This window comes from Anser anser (genome assembly GCF_964211835.1).
Source record: "Anser anser genome assembly, chromosome: 22".
In the NCBI taxonomy this organism is placed as follows: Eukaryota; Metazoa; Chordata; class Aves; order Anseriformes; family Anatidae; genus Anser; species Anser anser.
Genome location: NC_139743.1, coordinates 3405997 through 3424087, shown reverse-complemented (window position 1 = coordinate 3424087; position 18091 = coordinate 3405997). Strand labels below are relative to the sequence as shown.

The 18091-nt window shown below is 59.2% G+C and overlaps 2 protein-coding genes across 4 annotated transcripts; one reads left to right on the top strand and one right to left on the bottom strand.

Moving 5' to 3' along the window:
* Positions 1–73: 73 nt before the first annotated feature.
* Positions 74–9576, top strand: BACE1 (beta-secretase 1). 3 transcript variants are annotated; one of them, XM_083808485.1, is made up of 10 exons: positions 74–445; positions 3072–3160; positions 3345–3561; positions 4019–4156; positions 4304–4438; positions 4762–4863; positions 4995–5144; positions 5257–5428; positions 5539–5814; positions 9195–9576. In XM_083808485.1, the coding sequence occupies exons 1-9, from the start codon at positions 197–199 to the stop codon at positions 5778–5780; spliced, it is 1494 nt and encodes a 497-aa protein (XP_083664611.1). In that variant the 5' UTR covers positions 74–196; the 3' UTR covers positions 5781–5814; positions 9195–9576. The 3 variants fall into 3 exon arrangements, with proteins under 3 accessions (XP_083664611.1, XP_083664610.1, XP_083664609.1); XM_083808484.1 differs by lacking the exon at positions 9195–9576 and adding an exon at positions 6490–9180; XM_083808483.1 differs by lacking the exon at positions 9195–9576 and having other exon boundaries at positions 75–445; positions 5539–9180.
* RNF214 (ring finger protein 214) lies at positions 9482–18080 on the bottom strand. The gene is made up of 15 exons (XM_083808482.1): positions 17946–18080; positions 17620–17869; positions 17455–17514; positions 16473–16613; positions 15652–15791; positions 14581–14649; positions 13663–13759; positions 13392–13480; positions 12821–12911; positions 12272–12370; positions 11522–11898; positions 10867–11002; positions 10465–10572; positions 9998–10093; positions 9482–9737 (listed from the first exon to the last, which is right to left on the bottom strand). The coding sequence occupies exons 1-15, from the start codon at positions 18026–18028 to the stop codon at positions 9672–9674; spliced, it is 1902 nt and encodes a 633-aa protein (XP_083664608.1). The 5' UTR covers positions 18029–18080; the 3' UTR covers positions 9482–9671.
* Positions 18081–18091: the final 11 nt, after the last annotated feature.

Genomic DNA, 18091 nt, shown 5'->3' with positions numbered 1-18091 from the left:
CGGCGGGCGGGCGGGGCGACGGCGTCCGGAGCGGGCGGGCGCAGGGGCGGGGAGCGTCGCTCCGCCATGCCCGCCGCCCCGCTCGGCCCCGCGCCGCCTGCCCGCCCCGGCGCGGCCGCCCGGCCGAGGCGCGGGGCGCTGCGGGCCCGCTGAGGGCGTTGGGAGCCGGGGGCGGGCAGCCCCCCGCCGCGCGGCCATGGCTCCCGCCTGGCCCTGCCTGCTGCTCTGCCTCGGCGCCGCGGCCCTGCGAGCCGGCCCGGCCCCGCCGCGCATCCGCCTGCCGCTGAGGGGAGGCGCGGCCCCGCCGCCGGGCCCCCGGGCTCGCCGGGCCCCGGAGGAGGAGGCCGAGCGGAGGGGGAGCTTCGTGGAGATGATCGATAACCTGCGCGGCAAGTCCGGCCAGGGCTACTACGTGGAGATGACGGTGGGCAGCCCCCCGCAGAAGGTAAGGGCCCGGCCCCCGGCCCCTCTGCACCCAAAGGTCCCCGCCAGGGCTCAGCCTCCCTGGGGAGGGGACCCGCAGGGCGGGAGCCCCATCAGCCCCGGGCTCTTGTTGTCAGCACCCCTCGCATCCTGGGGGCTGCCCTGCCTGCCCTCGAGCACCGTTTTCGGGGTGCCCGAGGGTCGGGAGGCACGCTGAGGGCCGTGTGCCGGCCTCGCAGCCCGGAGGAGCCAGCTCCTCCTCTCTGTTACGGGTGAGATCGCGGAATTCCCTGCTGCCCCGTCCTTTTGCACCTGGACACCCACACCCGCCGCCGTCAGCATTGAGTTTGGCCCGCCAGGGTGCCAGTGAAACGCCTGGGGGCCGCGTTTCTTCACGTGCACGGCCAGGTTCCGTCCTGCTGCCGCCCACAGTGTAGGCCGGCTCTGCCAAAACTCCCCGTGCCCACGTAGGCTCGGAAATAGCGGCTGGCTTCTCTGCGTGCACCTCTTGCACGATCTGCCTCCTTCCTCGGGTGCCCAGCACGTTTTTGCGCTGGGGGTGCGCTCCCAGCGCTGGGAACGGCAGGGGAAAAGCAGCAAAAGGAGCGGTTCCCCCCGGCCGGGGGGTTCGTACCGCCGTCACGGAACATCACGCACAGAAATCAGGTCCCTCGAGGCGGTTTCGTGTTGTCCGTGGGTCTTTAGGATGTGTTTTTCTGCTCTGGCAGGGTGCGTTTAGGGAGAAAGGAGATTATTTCTGAAATCTGGTCTTAAATGTGATTTCATCATCCAGCCCTACTGGAGCTCTTGCCTGGAACCTGCCATGTGTCGCAGCTGCCAAACAATTTCAGTGAGAACCACCTGTTCCCGGGCACTCGTGGATTTCAGAAACAGCCCCCCGTTCGGGCAGCACCTCCCAGCCTTGGCCTCCTGCCAGCCGTGGATGTAGGGTGTGTGCGTGTGCCTGCGTGCGTGCGCGTTCGTGTGCTGGAGCAAAATCCCTCCAGGCATTTTAATGGGATTAAAAGACTCATGTGAAAGGGAACGTTTGTGCATAGGCAGGAGATCGGGGAGCACGGTGCGCGTTTATCCGGGAGGATGCGTGCGTCCCCTCCGAAGGCCCACGTGCAGCCCACCTCCCTCCTTGCCTTTCCTTTCCACCTTCCTGCTGCTAACGAGGGAGCCCCTGCGTTCCGTCGTGCTTTAATTTTGCCTGCAGAGCCTCTGTCAACAACGAATTCCTCACTCCCCCCGTCCCTCGGCGTGTCGGTTGCACTGCACGCTTGTGCCCGTGTCACCTGCGCCGGCCGATCCAGCCCAGCGCCAGGAGGAGGGCGGCAGCGGAGCAGCCAGCGCCAGCTCCGGGACAGATGGCAGAGGCTCGGAGCCACAGCCGCCCGACTTGTCCCCCCCACCACCCCACGAGTGCTGCTGCCGAGGCGCCCGGAGGGGCCGTCACATCCAGGGAGCTGCGGGCGGGTTCGGGAAGCAGCCCTGCCACGCGCGGCCCGGCCTCGCTGGTGCACGCCGCGTCCTGGGCTGAGCCTGAAGGATGCGGGTGCGACGCGTGCGACAGCGAACCCGAGTCAGCAGAGCAGGGCCTGCGAGCTCCCCCCGCCGCTTACGCCGGCACAAAAGGCTGCACGTGGCAGCGCCGGTGAGAGCCTGGGGGGAGCAGCCAGGCTCGGGGCGTGCATGCGGGTCCTGGGGAGCCGCAGGTGGCCCCAGCTTCCTGACGCCGTCGTCGTTCTCAGCGAGGCGAAGTCTCCCGAGCAAAACCCCCTTCCCGCGTCCTCTCCCCGCAGCGTCAGCTCAGCAGGTCTCTCTCCAGAGAAACGCCTCCCCGGGCGCCCTGGAGCTGAGCCCCAGCTGCTGGCGGGGCAGGGGGGGCCGCAGGCGGGGATCGTGGCCCTGCGGGATGTTTGCCAACCCTGCCTGGGAGCTGCTAAGCCAGGGCAGCGGCAGAAATGAAGCGGGAGCAGAGCTCAGCATATGGACGGCCGATTAGCGGCCCCAGCGAGCCGTGGCAGCTCGCGTACCAGCAGTCCTCCCCCCCCCACACCCCGTGCTGGGTGAGCAAATCGCATTTCGTGGCAGGGGGAGCCCGGGGACCCTGTCTTGGTGCTGCCCCCTCCAGCTGGGGGTGCCCAGCGCTGGTTGCAGGGCCCGAGGCCGCGCCGGGCAGGGCAGGGGAGCTCAGGGTGTTTGCACAGAGCCCGGCGGTGTTTGCTCTCTGTGCAGCAGCCTGGTGTCACCGACTCCTGCCCCGGCACCGAGTCCTCTCTTGCACAACTGCTCCGAGCCGTGCTCAGCTCAGCCCCTCCTGCGCTCCCCAGGCGCAGCAGCTCCCCCCGGGCAGCCCCCCTGCCCTGCCTCCGCCTGTCCCAGCACCCCAGGGGGGGCAGGCGCAGAGCCCTGCCTCTTCTGCCGGCCGGGGGTGAGCGGGACGTGCCCTGGCCGGGAGGGCAGAGCCAGGCTCGCCGCCGAGGTGAGGCGTGGAGGGCTGGGAAGCACAGGGCACGGCAGCCCCACGGCGCGGGGACGGGGAGGGCATCACTCGCCTGCGGTGCCGAACGGAGCTGGGTGCTGCTGGGTGCAGCCTGGGTCCCGCGGCAGTGGCGAGCTCCCTGTCTCTCTTCCTTCTCCAGCTGAATATCCTGGTGGACACCGGGAGCAGTAACTTCGCCGTGGGAGCTGCGCCTCACCCCTTTCTCCGGAGATACTACCAGCGGCAGCTGTGAGTACGCTGCGGGGCCTGGGGCTGGGGGAAAACGGCCCGGCCGCCGGTCCTTGTGCCCGTGACCCAGCCCCGCGGGTGGTCTCACGTCTTGCTGGGCGTCGGGCCAGACCCGGCCCCCAGACACCCACAGGCACCCGCTCCTCTGCCCTGCTTTCACTCTGGCTCTTTGACACCGCTGCAGGTCCAGCACCTACCGCGACCTGCGGAAGGGCGTGTACGTGCCCTACACGCAGGGCAAGTGGGAAGGGGAGCTGGGCACTGACCTCGTCACCATCCCCCACGGCCCCAACGTCACCGTCAGAGCCAACATCGCTGCCATCACCGAGTCGGACAAATTCTTCATCAACGGCTCCAACTGGGAAGGGATCCTGGGGCTGGCCTACGCTGAGATCGCCCGGGTGAGCGCTGGGCGCGCTGGGGCCCTGCTGCCCCGCGGACAGGCTGCCTGCACCTCCGTCCCCACCTTGCTCCTGGCTTTGCGGGCACCTCCAGCCACCCAGAGCGGGGCCATCAGGGCCAGCTTCCCAGGAGCTGAGCAGCGTGAGACCTGCCTGCCAGGCGCCACCCCGCAGCACCCTGTGAGCGCGGAGGGGCTCGCGCACACGCGGGCGGCCCGGGGCGTCCCGTCCCAGCACAGCACGTCTCGCCCAAGGGTTCAGATCGCCTCCTAGCTCCGCTCAGTCCCAACGGGCTGCTGACGTTGAGCCCTGCCCCAGCAGCGCGCAGAGACGTGATTCCTGGGGGGCACAGCGAGAGGACATCTCCCGGCTGTCCTCCCCCAGGCGTGGAGAGCCCCTGGAGAAGGGGCAGCACTGATGCATCCCTGCCCTGCCTCTGCTTTTCTCCTCCCACCAGCCCGACGACAGCCTGGAGCCCTTCTTTGACTCCTTGGTGAAGCAGACCCAGGTGCCCAACATCTTCTCCCTCCAGCTTTGCGGGGCAGGCTTCTCGCTCAACGAGACGGAGGCCCTGGCCTCAGTGGGAGGCAGCATGGTGAGTGGTGTGGAGCCAGCGCGGTGGGGGGAGGCCGGGGCCTCCTCCTGCGACGCAGTGGTCCCCGAGGGCAGGGCTGGCCACGTGGGGCTGCTCTGGCTGGAGGTGGCGACACGTGGCGGCAGCACCTTCCCGTCCCCGTCGCAGATCATCGGTGGCATCGACCGCTCGCTGTACGTGGGTGACATCTGGTACACGCCCATCCGCAAGGAGTGGTACTACGAGGTGATCATCGTCAGGCTGGAGGTCAACGGGCAGGACCTGAACATGGACTGCAAAGAGGTGACGGGCACCAGGGGAACCGGCCCGGTTTTGTTGCTGCTGCCGGAGGCGTTTGTCCTTCGATTACGGCTAACGTCACCCAGGGCAGCGAATGCTGTGGGTGCCTGTGGTTCAGGGGCTCGTTGCTGAAGGAAGCTGAGGGCAGCAGGCTGCTCGAGACCAGAGCCTGGGACGTGGCGATGGGCTCAAAGGAAGCAGAGCTTGGCCCTGGCCCAGCCTCGGTAGCTGTGCAGGGGTAGCCAGAGCAGCCAGGTGCCGGGAGGGAGGAGAGGAGCTGGGCTGGGGCGTTCAGTCTGGGTCACTCTTCCTCTCGCTGCCCCCAGTATAACTACGACAAGAGCATCGTGGACAGCGGGACCACCAACCTCCGGCTACCGAAGAAGGTGTTTGAGGCTGCGGTGAAATCCATCAAAACAGCTTCCTCGGTCGGTGTGGCCCCTGAAAGCAGCCCCGTCCCCGGTGTGGTGCTGCGGGCAGGGTGGCTGCCCGTCACCAGCCCCAGCATCTCAGCTCTCTGCCCGCACGGCCCTGCTCACCTCCCCTTTCCCTCCGGCAGACAGAGAAGTTCCCAGACGGCTTCTGGCTGGGGGAGCAGCTGGTTTGCTGGCAGGTCGGCACCACCCCCTGGCACATCTTCCCTGTCCTGTCCCTCTACCTGATGGGGGAGGCCACCAACCAGTCCTTCCGCATCACCATCCTGCCCCAGGTGAGTGCTGAGCAGGAGAGCGGCCGGGAGCTGGTCTGCGCGGGGTGGGCACAGCTCCCTGCCCGGCACGTGCATCCCTGGGACAGAGCTGACGGCGCTTCCCTTCGTGCAGCAATACCTGCGGCCGGTGGAGGATGTGGCCACCTCTCAGGACGACTGCTACAAGTTCGCCATCTCTCAGTCCTCCACCGGCACCGTCATGGGCGCTGTCATCATGGAGGGCTTCTACGTGGTCTTCGACCGCGCCCGCAAGCGCATCGGCTTTGCTGTCAGTGCCTGCCACGGTACGGGACGGGCGAGGGAGGGGAGCAGGGAAGGAGCGGAGCCAGAGGGAAGGGATGCGGGCGCGCAGCGGTTTCACGGTGACCAGAGCCTTGCCTTATCCTGCCCGCAGTGCACGACGAGTTTCGGACGGCCGCAGTGGAGGGGCCCTACCTGCACTCCAACATGGAGGACTGTGGCTACAACATCCCGCAGACGGACGAGTCCACCTTGATGACCATCGCGTACGTCATGGCAGCCATCTGCGCCCTGTTCATGCTGCCCCTCTGCCTCATGGTGTTTCAGTGGCGCTGCTTCCACTGCCTGCGGCGGGACCACGACGACTTTGCCGACGACATATCCTTGCTGAAGTGACACCGGAGCTTGGGGGCAGTCCCGGGGCCCGCAGGTGAGGTAGCAGGGCAAGGAGAGGTAGGTCCTTTTTCTGGAGGCAGGACAGCAGCGTGGGGAGCTCAGACAGTCAGCCGAAGCCCTTCTGGCCCCAGGGGACGCTGTGCCCTTTGGGTCTAGCGGGCCAGGAGTGACCCACTGCCAGGAGCAGGCCAGCCTCGAGGTTAGGCCCTTGTGTCCCTGGGTCACCGTCGCCTAGGGCAGCATTTGGGTAGCAGGACAGGAGAGGGAACACCAGCACTGGGGAGCAGGCGGAGATCTGATCCCTTTAACGTTAGGATCCCCCTCTGTGCTCCAGGGCTTTGCCCTGGTTCCTGACACCAGCCACCCCTTGCTGACCTGTAGCTGGCCACCAGCACGTGTTCAGCGTGTGCTTGCAGCCTGTGGGGAAGCAGCATGTGCAAGGGCAGCCATGGGAGCCCCAGGTTTCAGCTGCTTTTATCAGGGACCTGCAGAAACAGTGTGGGAGCTGGGGGGTGACAGCACAGCAACCCTGTCCCGCCTGCAGCCCCCGGTAGGGCCGGGTACGGGTCTCTGCTCCGGTACGAGGATGAGCTGGGCTTCCCCTAGCTGTCCTGCCCAGGCCTGCCGAGCGTGACAGAGTCAAACTGATGAGCCATCCCATGTCTGTCCCCTTCCCCCTCACCCCGTCCTGCGTATCTGCCCTCCTCAGCCTGCTCCGCAGGGAAGCTGCTGGCCTGGGCCCTCCGTGTAGTGACGTGTGTGCATGTGCGCTGTGGCTGTGCCTTCCCCACGCAGCTCCCCTCCCCTGGACGCCTGGGAGCTGGACTCCAGCGAGTGCACCTCCAGAGCCTCCAGCCCCAGCCCCGGGCTTTTGGGAAATAGCCCACGGTGCCAGCCTGGAGCTGCCCGGGGCCGTGGGAAGGCAGGCAGGGGGCTTTCCTAGCGGCTGCTCCCATCCTGCTGCTCTCCTGTATACCGCTCGCTCTAACATTTACCGTGGCATTTCCCTGCCCTCCCGGCCTGTCCTCCCTCTGCTGCCGGCCCCAGGCTCCCTGCTCACCCTGCCCTGGCTGCCTCCCAGGACGGGCAGCATCCTCCCCCGGCTCCTTCCGATCACCACGTCCCCTCTGGGGACCGGGAACCGCCTCACCTCCATTCCAGCACCGACAGCATTTGCCGCGTAGAAGCTGGTGGCTGCTGCCCTCCGGGCCCGGGGACAACAGCCTCTGCTCCGGGACACGGGGCTCTCCTCCCTGCGCTTCGCAGCCCTCGGACTGCACGGGGAACGAAGGAAGGAGCTTTCCCCTCGCGCGCTGCACAGCCTGGAACAAGCAGAAACTGAGCGCCGGGAGGCAGCCGAGCGCTGAAGCCCAGCGCCAGCCCGTTTCCCCGGCCCACTCGCCTGTTTGAAAGCCATAGGGGAGCCAGTGCCGGGCTCGGTGGCCCCCGCCTGCAGCCGCTGCCTTGCCTCGCCTCACCAGCCGGCCAGAACCGCGGCGGCTCCGTGCTGCTGCGCTCGCGCCACGCGTCCTCGCGCCCCGGCACCAGACACGCTCGGACCCGGGCTCCTGCTCTCAAGGCATGAGACACCCCGGCAGCTCTGGGCAACGGGAGGTGGCTCTGGGGACTGCAGCGGTTATTATTTTTTAAACACGTGGTTGTATTTATTATTTTAGGGGGTTGTTTGTTTTTTTTTACAATGCAAGTCACTGGTAGTACAGCTGCGCAGAATCAAGGCGTGTATATAGCAGGTCCATACTGCACCCAGGGGTACAAATAACGGTCGCTTCTCACCTGTACAATATTTACATATAGCTATATTTTTAATTCCAGCGCTGAAAGCCACTGTTCCAAACCCACCGTTAGGGGATTTGGTCCTGTTCTGTTTTTTTTTCAATACGTTTAGCCCTCTGCTCAGTCCTAGGGCCTTGGCCACCACCCAAGCCCAGGGCTCGCTCGGCAGCGGCACGCTTGGATGGAAGCACTTTATGGATCGTGGGCGACCTGGAGTTGGTTTCAGAGGCAGTAGTGCGTGTAAGGGATCTGGTGGTAACGACGGAGGGGTGCAGGAGGGCACAGCTAGATCACAGCATGGTGGTTCTCAAGCTGAAAGGACACGTGGCAGAGGAGGCAGTTTTGCCCTCAATTTGTTCATACGGCAAAGGGAGGACTTTACGGAGTGAAACAACCCTCCCTTTCTTCCTCTGTCAGCCCCCCCTGCAGTCCCCTCCTCCCTTCCCCAGAGCACATGCTCTTGAGCTTGCAGACAGTCGATACCGCTCAGTTTCCTTACTTCTCTGCCTCAGCCTGGGACGTGGAAGCGCTTTGTTTTTAGCAGCGAGATTCACTAACTAAAAAGGCAACGTTCACCCGCAAGCGAAAGTCAGAGCTACCTGTGGTGCTGGGGCCTGGGCAGAGCTGAGCCCCGAGTTCAGCCGGGGACAAGGGCTGGAGCATTACGAGCCTACAGTAATCACCAGGGATAAAGCTCGTTAACGAAATCCTTCACTTAAATATTTCTTCAAAAAAGCAGTGAGGGAGCCAGTGAGCGAGGCAGGAGAAAGCACAGCGTAGGAGACCACAGAAGAGGCAACCCAGCCCTAACACTGGGAACTGCCCCGACAGCCCCTTACACGCACCCCTAAACCACCCCCCTTTGCTGGGTCTGGAAACAGCCTCCAGTTCCCGTGCTGTGCTCCCAAACTCTGCTCGTCCAGCAATTCAGCTCCAGCGCGAGGGCAAAGTTATGCAATTGCAGAGTGCACACAGACCTCCACACCCTTGTGCCTGCCCAGGACCCTCCCCAGGATCCCAGAGACTCTGTTGTGGACCACTGCCTTAAAACGTGCTGACAAGCGTGTGTGCGCACGTGTGGAGAGATTCAGGCTGTGGCCAAATTCAGGCACGCCGTAGGTACCCTGGCAGTGCCTGCACTGACCAGCCCCGAGGCAAAGCTGCTTCTAGCAGCGCTGAATTTGTGCTACAGACTGCAGAAAAAAAAAAAAAAAAGGAAAAAACCTACAGAGTAAGCGCAAGATTTTAAGTGGTGCTGAGCACCTCGTGATCCCACCGAAATCCATGGAGAAAGGGTTGGTGCCTCAGCCCCTGTTTTAGGAGAAAGTACAGGAAAGGGAAAACTAGAATCTGCAACTGGTTGGTTATCCTGAGCTGCAGCACAGCCAAATTTGTTCACGCCCCAGTGCTCCTTCCCCAGGACCCGGAGTTACACCAGGAAACACCAGGTGAAAGCGTGTGCAGGACTCTGCCCAGCGGGAGGAGGGATGGGGCTGGCCGCCGCAGGCTGCCGCTGTAGACTCCAGTACTCTGTAACCTATCGTCTGTGTAAGAACAATGAATGTTAACACGGTAAATTATTACATTAAAAAGAAAAAGACAAAAATACTTCTCACCTAGAACCTGTTCATTGCTAAGAGGGGAACTATCCAGAGCACGAGCAGCCCCAGATGGACGTGGCGTGGCAGGGAACTGCTCGGCTGGGGCGTGGTGATGCCAGACGTCCTGCCAAGGGGAGCGGCTGCGGTAAGCGTGGAGCTGGTGGGAGCGCTGCCCCCAGGGAAGAATACGCGCAGCTAAGGGGGAAGAGGCAGTCACAGCAGCCCCCCAGCAAGGAGCTTTTGCTTTAACACGTTAGAAAGGAAGCCAGTAAGGCTACGAACTAAGAAATGAGCAGCAGCACCAGATCACTGCATAATATACACACTTTATTTATGAATTTGTATGTATACAGACTTTCTATACACACATTACCTATATAATAAAAATGTACATGTGTATACATGGTCGTATAAATATAGAACTGTAGAAATCTTAGAACTGATCCTGTCTATTCACAGCAACTCCTCCCGTGGGACCACTTTGTTCGAGTAGCCGTCATTTGAGACTTGGACAAAAGGGGCAAGTGTCATTTGTGTTGGTTTGTGCCCAGAATTTGATGCACTGGAAGAGAGAGAATTAGTCAAGAGCCACTGGCACAACTCAAAGGCGCTGTGAACGGAGCGTGGCATTACTTTTCCAGAACAGTGCTGGCAAGGGGCGCTCATTTTAAGGGACGGTTTACTTTGCTCCTTAGAAACAGCCCCCATGGAAAGGTCACAAGGGAGCCCTCTCCAGCCTAGCAGACCATCATGATCTACCATCTGCACCGGGAACCTTATAAGGAACAAAAAGACGTGCACGTAGCAGGGAAGCACACTCACCTCCTTGTGAAGCACATGCGAACAGGCCATGGGGTGAAGGTCACTGGGCTGCACAAGCTTCTGGCACATGAGACACAGCTTACAGGCAGCGGGGGTCTGGCGCAAGCAGCGAGGGAACACAGAGCAGATAGTCACAGCAGTCCCACATCCCACCTCAGATCCCACAAGACGTCTTCCAGCTATGTGTCCTGCCCGCTGCAGCCAGGGGCCACAGTTTGCCCAGTTCCTCCCTCTGCACACCAATCCTGCAGCCATTCCCTCCTCCCCCAGTGCAGGGCATGCAGAACCCAAGCTGCTAACCCGTCCCTTCTACCCCAACAGCACGAGTAGCTGTGTGACGAGAGGTCCCAACTTCACTGGCTTGTCCCTTTGGCCACTTCTCAGAAGGGCTCCCTCCCCAGATAGCTTTCCCTGGGGATGGTGAAGTGCTCTAGGAAGGCAAAAAAAAAAAATAAGAAAAGTCTTACATGTGATGCTGTTCCAGGGTAAGCCACCTGGGCCGGGGGCAGGAACATGGGCGTGCTGATTTGAGGCAGCGGAGCAGAAAACATGGGGGCCCTGATTCGACTGAGAGGCTGCAGGGAGGCAAACAAGGCATTATCAAACAGTGCAGAAGGAAAGGACAGCCGAGCTACCCCACGTTAACGCAGGGCAAAACTCCCCTAGAGTAAACGCCCCAGTCAGCAGAGAGGGGAACCCACAGGACACGCCTGGTGCACACAGCCCAAGCCTGAGCTCTGCGTGGATCCAGCAGCAGGCCCCGTGCAGCTCAGCCTGCGAGGAGCCAAGGAACAGGAAACTTCTCACTGCCACCCAGGTTGCCCTCCTCTGCAGCCCCCCTGCCCCCAGCACCACCCCAGCTCTCCCACCTGAGCCCCGGCTGCTGCCCGCTCCTGCTGCTCTGCGAGCTTGGCCGCCACCAGCTGGTTGAGCTCCTCCATGGTCAGCCCCGCCATGGTCCTCCGAGCAGTCTTGATCTGCTGCAGGATGTTGGTGAGCTGGGCCCTGCAGAACAGCAGCCTGCTAAGAGCTCCCACGCACCGCCAGCGGGTCCCCCCCCCACCAAAGGGCCGACGATACCGCGCGCCAGCCAGCCCCGTGCCAGGGGAAGGCTCTGGCACAGCACAAGGGTACGTGCTCTCAGCCATACAAGCGAGACAAATGGCGCGCTGAGCTTCTGTCCCTAAAATGCTGGGAAAGAGTGGGAAATCCCAGCTGGAGCGAGAGACAGCGCCCACCTGTCACGCAGCTCCAGGACGCAGCACCTCAGAAGCTTAAGGCATGGCTGCACGCAGAGAGCTCCTGGCTGCGTTCACCTATCGCTGCTGGGCTCGGCATCAAGCTCCAAACCTGCCTTGCTCAGTGCTGTGGCAAACCTGACAGAGAGCAGCCGCCCTTTGCTCCTCGCCTTCAGGCTTCCTTTACTTCCCTCCAGCCCCAAGCTGAGCTCCACTTCCCCCCGTCCCTGCTGACACCTCACACACACGGCTCCATCCTCCGGGAAGGACAACACGAGGCACGTACTTGTTGCACTGCGGAAACCGAGTCAACAACTTCTCCAAAAGCTTTTCCAGCTTATCCGCCGGCTGCGGCCTGTGAAACTCTGGAGTGACCTTAACTCCTCCCAGGCCCGGCGGAGGAGGGATGGAGGCAGCAGGAGTCATATGAGGACTGTGGGTGCCGATGAGTGACGCCACGACAGGGCTGTTTCTTCCTTGGGAAGCAGGCAGCGGTGGGGAAGGCTGGTTGGGCCTGGAGATCGCGGGGTTCAGGAGAGGAAAGGAGAGCGCCCTAGGGTCGGCGCTCGGCATGACCATGGGAACGGGGACTGGTCCTATGGGAAACGGGAGCCTGGGAGTGAGGGATGGGTTGGGCTGGAATGCCGTCAGCATGAAATCTGTCTGAGAAAGAAAAACGGGGTTGGGGGAAGAAAAGGCTGGTTAGAATAAGCCCATCCTGAAAGCAGAGCTGAGCACCTTCCTCCCCAGCCAGACGGGAGGCGGGCTGTGCCACGGGCACCCGCCACTACACTCCTCGTGACCAGGAAGGGCTGTGCAGACCCTCTCCCTTCTCACCAGGGAAAGCAGGTGAGCCCAGACAGAGCTGCCTCAGGGGACAAGCCCAGGGCTCCAATAAATGTAATCCTGCAGCCTCCTCCAATGCACACAGCACAGGCAGTACCAGTCACAGGCCAACAAACAGGCTGTCCCCAGAGCCTCACAGAAGCATCAGAGCAATCAAAGCTTGTGTTTGTTAGGCTGGAGAGGCACTCACTTCTGAGGGTGGAGGTGGCAGTGTTGGGGTTGGGATCTGTGGGAGGCTGCTCAGCTTTGTTCCATTTCTCACCATCTGAATGTGGTCATTGAACTGGTCCTAGCAGAGAGAAAACAGACGCATTTATCAAAGCCTCTGCCTCGGGAAGTTCTGGGCACTGAATGCCTACAACAGGCAAATTCCCCAGCCGCAGCTGCCTGAGCAAAGCATTCTCAGCCCCAGAATGGTCACAGGCCCTAAGCAGGTCATTTGGTTTCACAGAACAAAAGAGAACGAAAAAGGACCTGGAAACAGAAAAAGAGTAACGGCTTCTGTGGTTAACCCAACACTGCTTTCATATCCACGTGGCTTATCCACACGCACGAGCCTGAAGAGGCAGGCAGATCTCTGCAGCTGCTCACAAACACGCTGACTGTGCCATGCGTTTGGGCACAAACCTCTTTCCTGGGTCTTAAGTCTTCCCTCAAAGAGAGTTGAAATTAAGCATGCAAAGCAGCATTGATGTGAACCACGCATTCTTAGGCCAGGAGCTGTCTGATAGCAACTTACTCTGACACTCTCCTTTGTCATTCGTATCCTGTTCAACCTCATCTCCCACTCCTGCTTTGGCCTCATTGTCTCCAGCGTTGGTGGCGCAGACCTGCAAGAACAATTTAACCTTCCCTCTTGCAAGCATGCTCTCACTTGCAGCAAAGTGGGAGCAGCTGAAAGCAACAAACTCCTCCAAGCCTCCTGCCTTCCCCAGCAGGGCTCCCCTCCTCTGGCTGGGCAGGAAGGAGAGCTCAAACCCAGGCGAGGAACCCCACAAGAGGAGAGCACACAGTGCTACCCGAGTGCAGAGACTGATCTGGTGGACAGAGACATCAACCCCACAGACAACCCAGTGCCTACAGCACATAGTCTAGAGCACAGCAGATGTTCAGCAGACGAACAGTGACGGAATAAATAAGCATGGCCCCACCAACCCCTGTTTCGTGACATTACTGAATCACATTAGATTAATAAAGAAAGCCACAGGAAACCCTGAACTATTTCAGTCAAACCGCTAGTATAAGCAGAAGAGGAGAGAAGGTAATTTCAGTGTTCTGGTGCGCCTATCACTTCTGAGACAGGAACTTACTTGAGGTAGGTGAGGTGTAGCTCTGCTTCTTTTTCTGCTTCTTCTAGTTTCAACACCAGCAGCTCCTTTCGGCTCTCCAGGGACAGGATCTAGCAACAGTCCCAACTAACGTTTACTGCACTGACATTTGCTTACCCCTTCTCCAGCCCCATGAAGAGCCTCATCCTTCACTGCTCCTAATTTCACATAATCTGTCATCAATCAATCTGTCATCTAGAATCTCACAAAGACCCTCTTCAACTACTTTGCAGGTAAGAAGTCATCTACTAACCTCTGCTTTCCAGGCCCGTTCTGTCTCCTCAAGAATGTTCCTGTTGATTTCATTGTGCTGGTTCTTCAGCTTATCTAGCTCCATCTCCCACAGCTGCCTGCAAATAGAGACAGAACAAATGTGCTTCGGCACTGGAACGACTTGAAACAGGAGAGCTGACAAACTCCCACAAAGCCAATTGATCCTCGTAACTCTTGATGGGGTGGAACTGTGGGATACTGACAGCTTCCAGACCATGACACCAGTCACATTTCCCAAGGCTGCATGAGTCACAGTCCCAAGAGTGAGCTGTTCCAAAGCATGCAGACAACCACTATGCAAATGTACATGTAAAGACGAGCAAAGAGGGGAGGCAAGAATTCCCCTCACCAAATTCTGTCCAATTTCAAGGAACGGTGCACAGCTCTGAACTAAAAAGCAACCTGAACCAACACACAGAACTCAAGTCATCCTGATCCTGTAGAAGTTCAAAGGTGGCCCTTTCCACCTGTGCCTGGATCTAGAACATGCGCACTGTTAAAATACCTGAAGTGCTCCAGAGTTTAGAGCAGTTGGGCAGCTGCAGGGAACAGCATGGAGGAATAGGTTTCCCTGATTTCTGGGAAGTTGAAATTCAGTCAGAGGTAGCAGTTACCAGCTGAGTCAATCCACTACACATAAATGCTAATCTTATAGGATCTTTATGTAACAAGTATCCAGGAGCCTTCTTGTGACCAGGATCAAAGAGAATTTAATCCAGAGACTGCGAGCACCAGCCTGCTGAAAGGGGAGATAAAACCTCCAGGGCGCCCAGGTGGACAGCACTGCTAGACCTGCCTCTGCAGCCTATGCCATCAGAAGCACAAGATGCACTCCAAACCAAAATGATGAAATAAGAGTGTTCAGCGCTATTAATCTGGAAACAGCTAAGTGCCTTACTTTTCATCAGACTGCTCTGCAATCAGAGAAGCAATCTTGTTTTCCTTCTCCTCCTGTTCTTTCAGCAACCTGCACAAGAAAAAAAGGACAGATGGAGTCATCCACCGCAGCGGTGTTATCGCACAGCCCCTAATGCTGCAGCTCTCAAGTTTAAACAACGTATTTGCACAGCTGTGTGCCCAACGCAACAGCACACTCTGAAGACTGTTTTCAAACACGTATTGAATAGTTCAATCACCAACATCCTCACAAGCAACAATTTTGCTGTATCATGACACTGCACAACGACTGTAGCATTTAACCTGAGCCCACCACAGAGCTGTGCCACTCTGACACGTACTTTGCAACAGTCCCTTCGGGGGGAAGCAGGCTGAGCACTTGGAGCCGTTACTAAAACGGTTTATCCAAAAACGTCACTGAGCCCTCAAATTAAAAATTAAAACTAAAAAAAATCAGACCTTGAAGACATGTCAGAATGGCTCTATAAAAGCACAAATTCACCATGCAAAGGAACCCTAGGCTCTTTGCAAAGGAATCACATTGCCTGCTTTAGAACCCCTCTGAAACCAGCAAGACTCTTCGCACAGAGCATGCTGCCTACCTCACGGCAAAGTCTGACCACAGCCGAGTCTTTCAAACCATTAGGTATAGGTAGGCTGCTTAAGAGGGAAACTTAACAAGAAACCAAGCAATGTACAACAGAAAACAAGACCCTAACCCTGACACCGTAACTGAACAGTCCTGCCCCCTGCTGAAAGGCTCTGGACTCACAAAGACGCAGCAGAGCCCAGCAGAACAGCAGGTTATCTTTGCCAAGTTCTGTCCATACAAATATCTAACAGGTAGAACAACCTGCTGCCTGGAATTTCACTGTGAGATCGTCTGTATACAAAAGCTGCTCTGCTGTAGTTGAATCCACTCAAAACTGCACAGGCCCGTCCTGAAATGCTCAGCAAAATACTTGCCGCTTCCAAAAAGTTTCAAGTGATCCTCTTTTACTTGATCAGATATACATCGAAGTTAACTTACACTTTTCTTCCTAAAAAAATACTTGTTTTTTCATATTAATACCTTCTGCCTTTCTCACAGAGTTTCTCAATTTCTGCTTTCAGATCCTGCTCTTTCTGCAGGAATTCTTTCTTCTCTTTCTCCATCTTCTTCTTTGTCTCTTCTCGCTTGATTGTAACATCCTGAATTGCTTTCAAGATCTCCTAGAGTAACATAAGCATCGCACAAATGAAGAGCAAAATTCCCAAGGAGTGTTTTTCTTTGTTTTTAAACCCATTAATATCTTAACAAAATTGAAGAGAGATTATGAGATTACACGCGTCATCGGAATCTTTTTAGTAGATCTAGACGTGATTCATAGAGGTTATCACGAGGAAACACAGGAAACAGACAGAAAGTCTGAACTACGTGTTCTCCTGTCTCCTTAGAAGAACTTTGGGGCACTCCTTCTCCTGCTCCCTACTCTAGTTCTAGGCGATACACTACCGATGGTTCCTTTTATCCTAACCTGAGCCACCGCAGAGCTAGTTGCAAATCTCTTATTTAAGCTAGGGATCCGTGAGCAGTGGCTACAGAGATCTAATTAATGCTGTGGAGTTAGTTCTCCTCACTTCACACTGCTCACCCGGCCAGCACTCATGGGGAAAAGCTCCTGTGCTTGTTGAAGAGATGCTGCAAGATCGCCAGCAGGAACAGATATATACGTAAAATGCTGTACTATAACTTACTTCTGAACCGCTCAGGCTCAGCATCCAGATTTGGGCAGGGACCTATCCTTAATGCTACAAAAATGTGCTTGCATGGGCACACGAGGTCAAATCAGCCCACCTTCATCGTGTAGGGCTAAGGGGCAGGTTACACAGGAAGAAGTCTCGGCTAAATACCTGGTGGTTCTTCATCTCTTCCTCCCTCCGCTGCTGGAGCTGCTTAAGCTGTACCTGTAGCTGGTTCTCCACTTGCCTCTGTTTGTCCAACACCTCCTGGTAACGTTCCTTCAGCAAAGCCCTCTCAGACATCATCTTGTCCTGCAGGGGAGAGCAGAAATTCAGGGAGAACCTTCCCTTTCCCTCACACCAGAGACAGCACGGATGCAAGCAGGAAAGCTCAGCAGTGTGTGAAAGCCCACTGGACGCCAAGGTTGATATCGTCAAGAGCCACATTATCGGCTCCCACTTTCAAAGCTCAGACTCCCTAGGTCAAAGAAGAAGGAGGCACTGCCTGGAGCTGCAGCTACCACTACATTTCCCCTGCTAAAGAGGACAGCTCAAGAAGGCCGAGGCTGGCATTTAAATGAGAAAAAACATCCTGTGGGAAGGGCAGGGGAGCCAGCACCAGGATGCCTATTGCCAGGAATAGCCCTGCCTCCGGCTACTTCCTTTACCAGCACATCGCTATAAAACCTTGCTGTGGGACGTCCTGTGAACATTTTTAAGCTTCTCCCAACTCTCTGGGATGATTTGGTACGCAAATAATGAAAATCCACTGCTTGGGTGGGAATGTTTTTGTTTTGTAAACAAGATGTTTAGAAAGAAACAAACGAGGGGCATTTCACTTGCTGAGCAGCCAGAGAGAGACCAAGATTCATATCAGGTGTCCACTGAATTGCTGGGGTGATCTTTCTTGGTCGCATATTAACTATAGCACACGCGAGAGCTGCCAAATACCACAAACGCCATCCCCACCACCACTGCTCTGCAGCGGTTCAGAATTCGGGTCATTTTTGCTGACCGTGGAAGCGCCCCAAGAGCCTTTTTGTCCCCCGTGCTCAGAGAACACGGGCTCCCAAGGCACCAGCGGCCCAGCCGAGCTGCCCAGCAGGACCGCAGACAGGAGGACCGGGACCGTCCGCGGGGCTTCGGCACCCACCAAGTTCTTCTCGATGTCCTGATCCGTGCTGGCGTCCACATCGGCCGTCTTGAAGTCGGTCTGCAAAGGCACACGGACCCCGTTAAGCCGCGGCCCGGCCAGCCCCGACGACCCCCCGGGGAACGCCGGCGGGGACCGGGCCGGGGCCGGCCCCGCAGCCCCCACCTGCACCGCGATGTTCTGCGACGGCTTCGCGGGGGCCGCCTCGGGCTCGGGCTCCTCCGCCGCCCCTCCGCGCTGCCCGCCGGCCTCGGGGGGGCCGCCGCCAGGGCCCGGGCCTTCCTCCCCGTCCTCCTCCTCCTCCTCCTCGTCCTCCGCCGCCGCCCCCTCGCCCCCCGACGGCACCGGGGCCTCGCCGGGGGCCGCCGCGGTCTCCGCGTCTCCTCCGGCCGCCGCCTCGCCGCGGCTCTCGGCGCTGCTCGGAACAAACACCCGGTCACGGCGCCGCCCGGCCCGGCCCGGCCCGCCCCGCCCGGCCCCCCGGGGCCCACCTGGCGGGCGGCGCGGCGGGGCCGGGCTCGCTGAGGCGCGGGGCGGCGGCGGGGCCCTCGGCCTGAGCCCGCTCCAGGGCCATGGCTGGGGCTGGGAGCCGGGGCCGGGGCTGGGCTCGGCGCGGCGCCGCTCCGCCCGCCCCGGG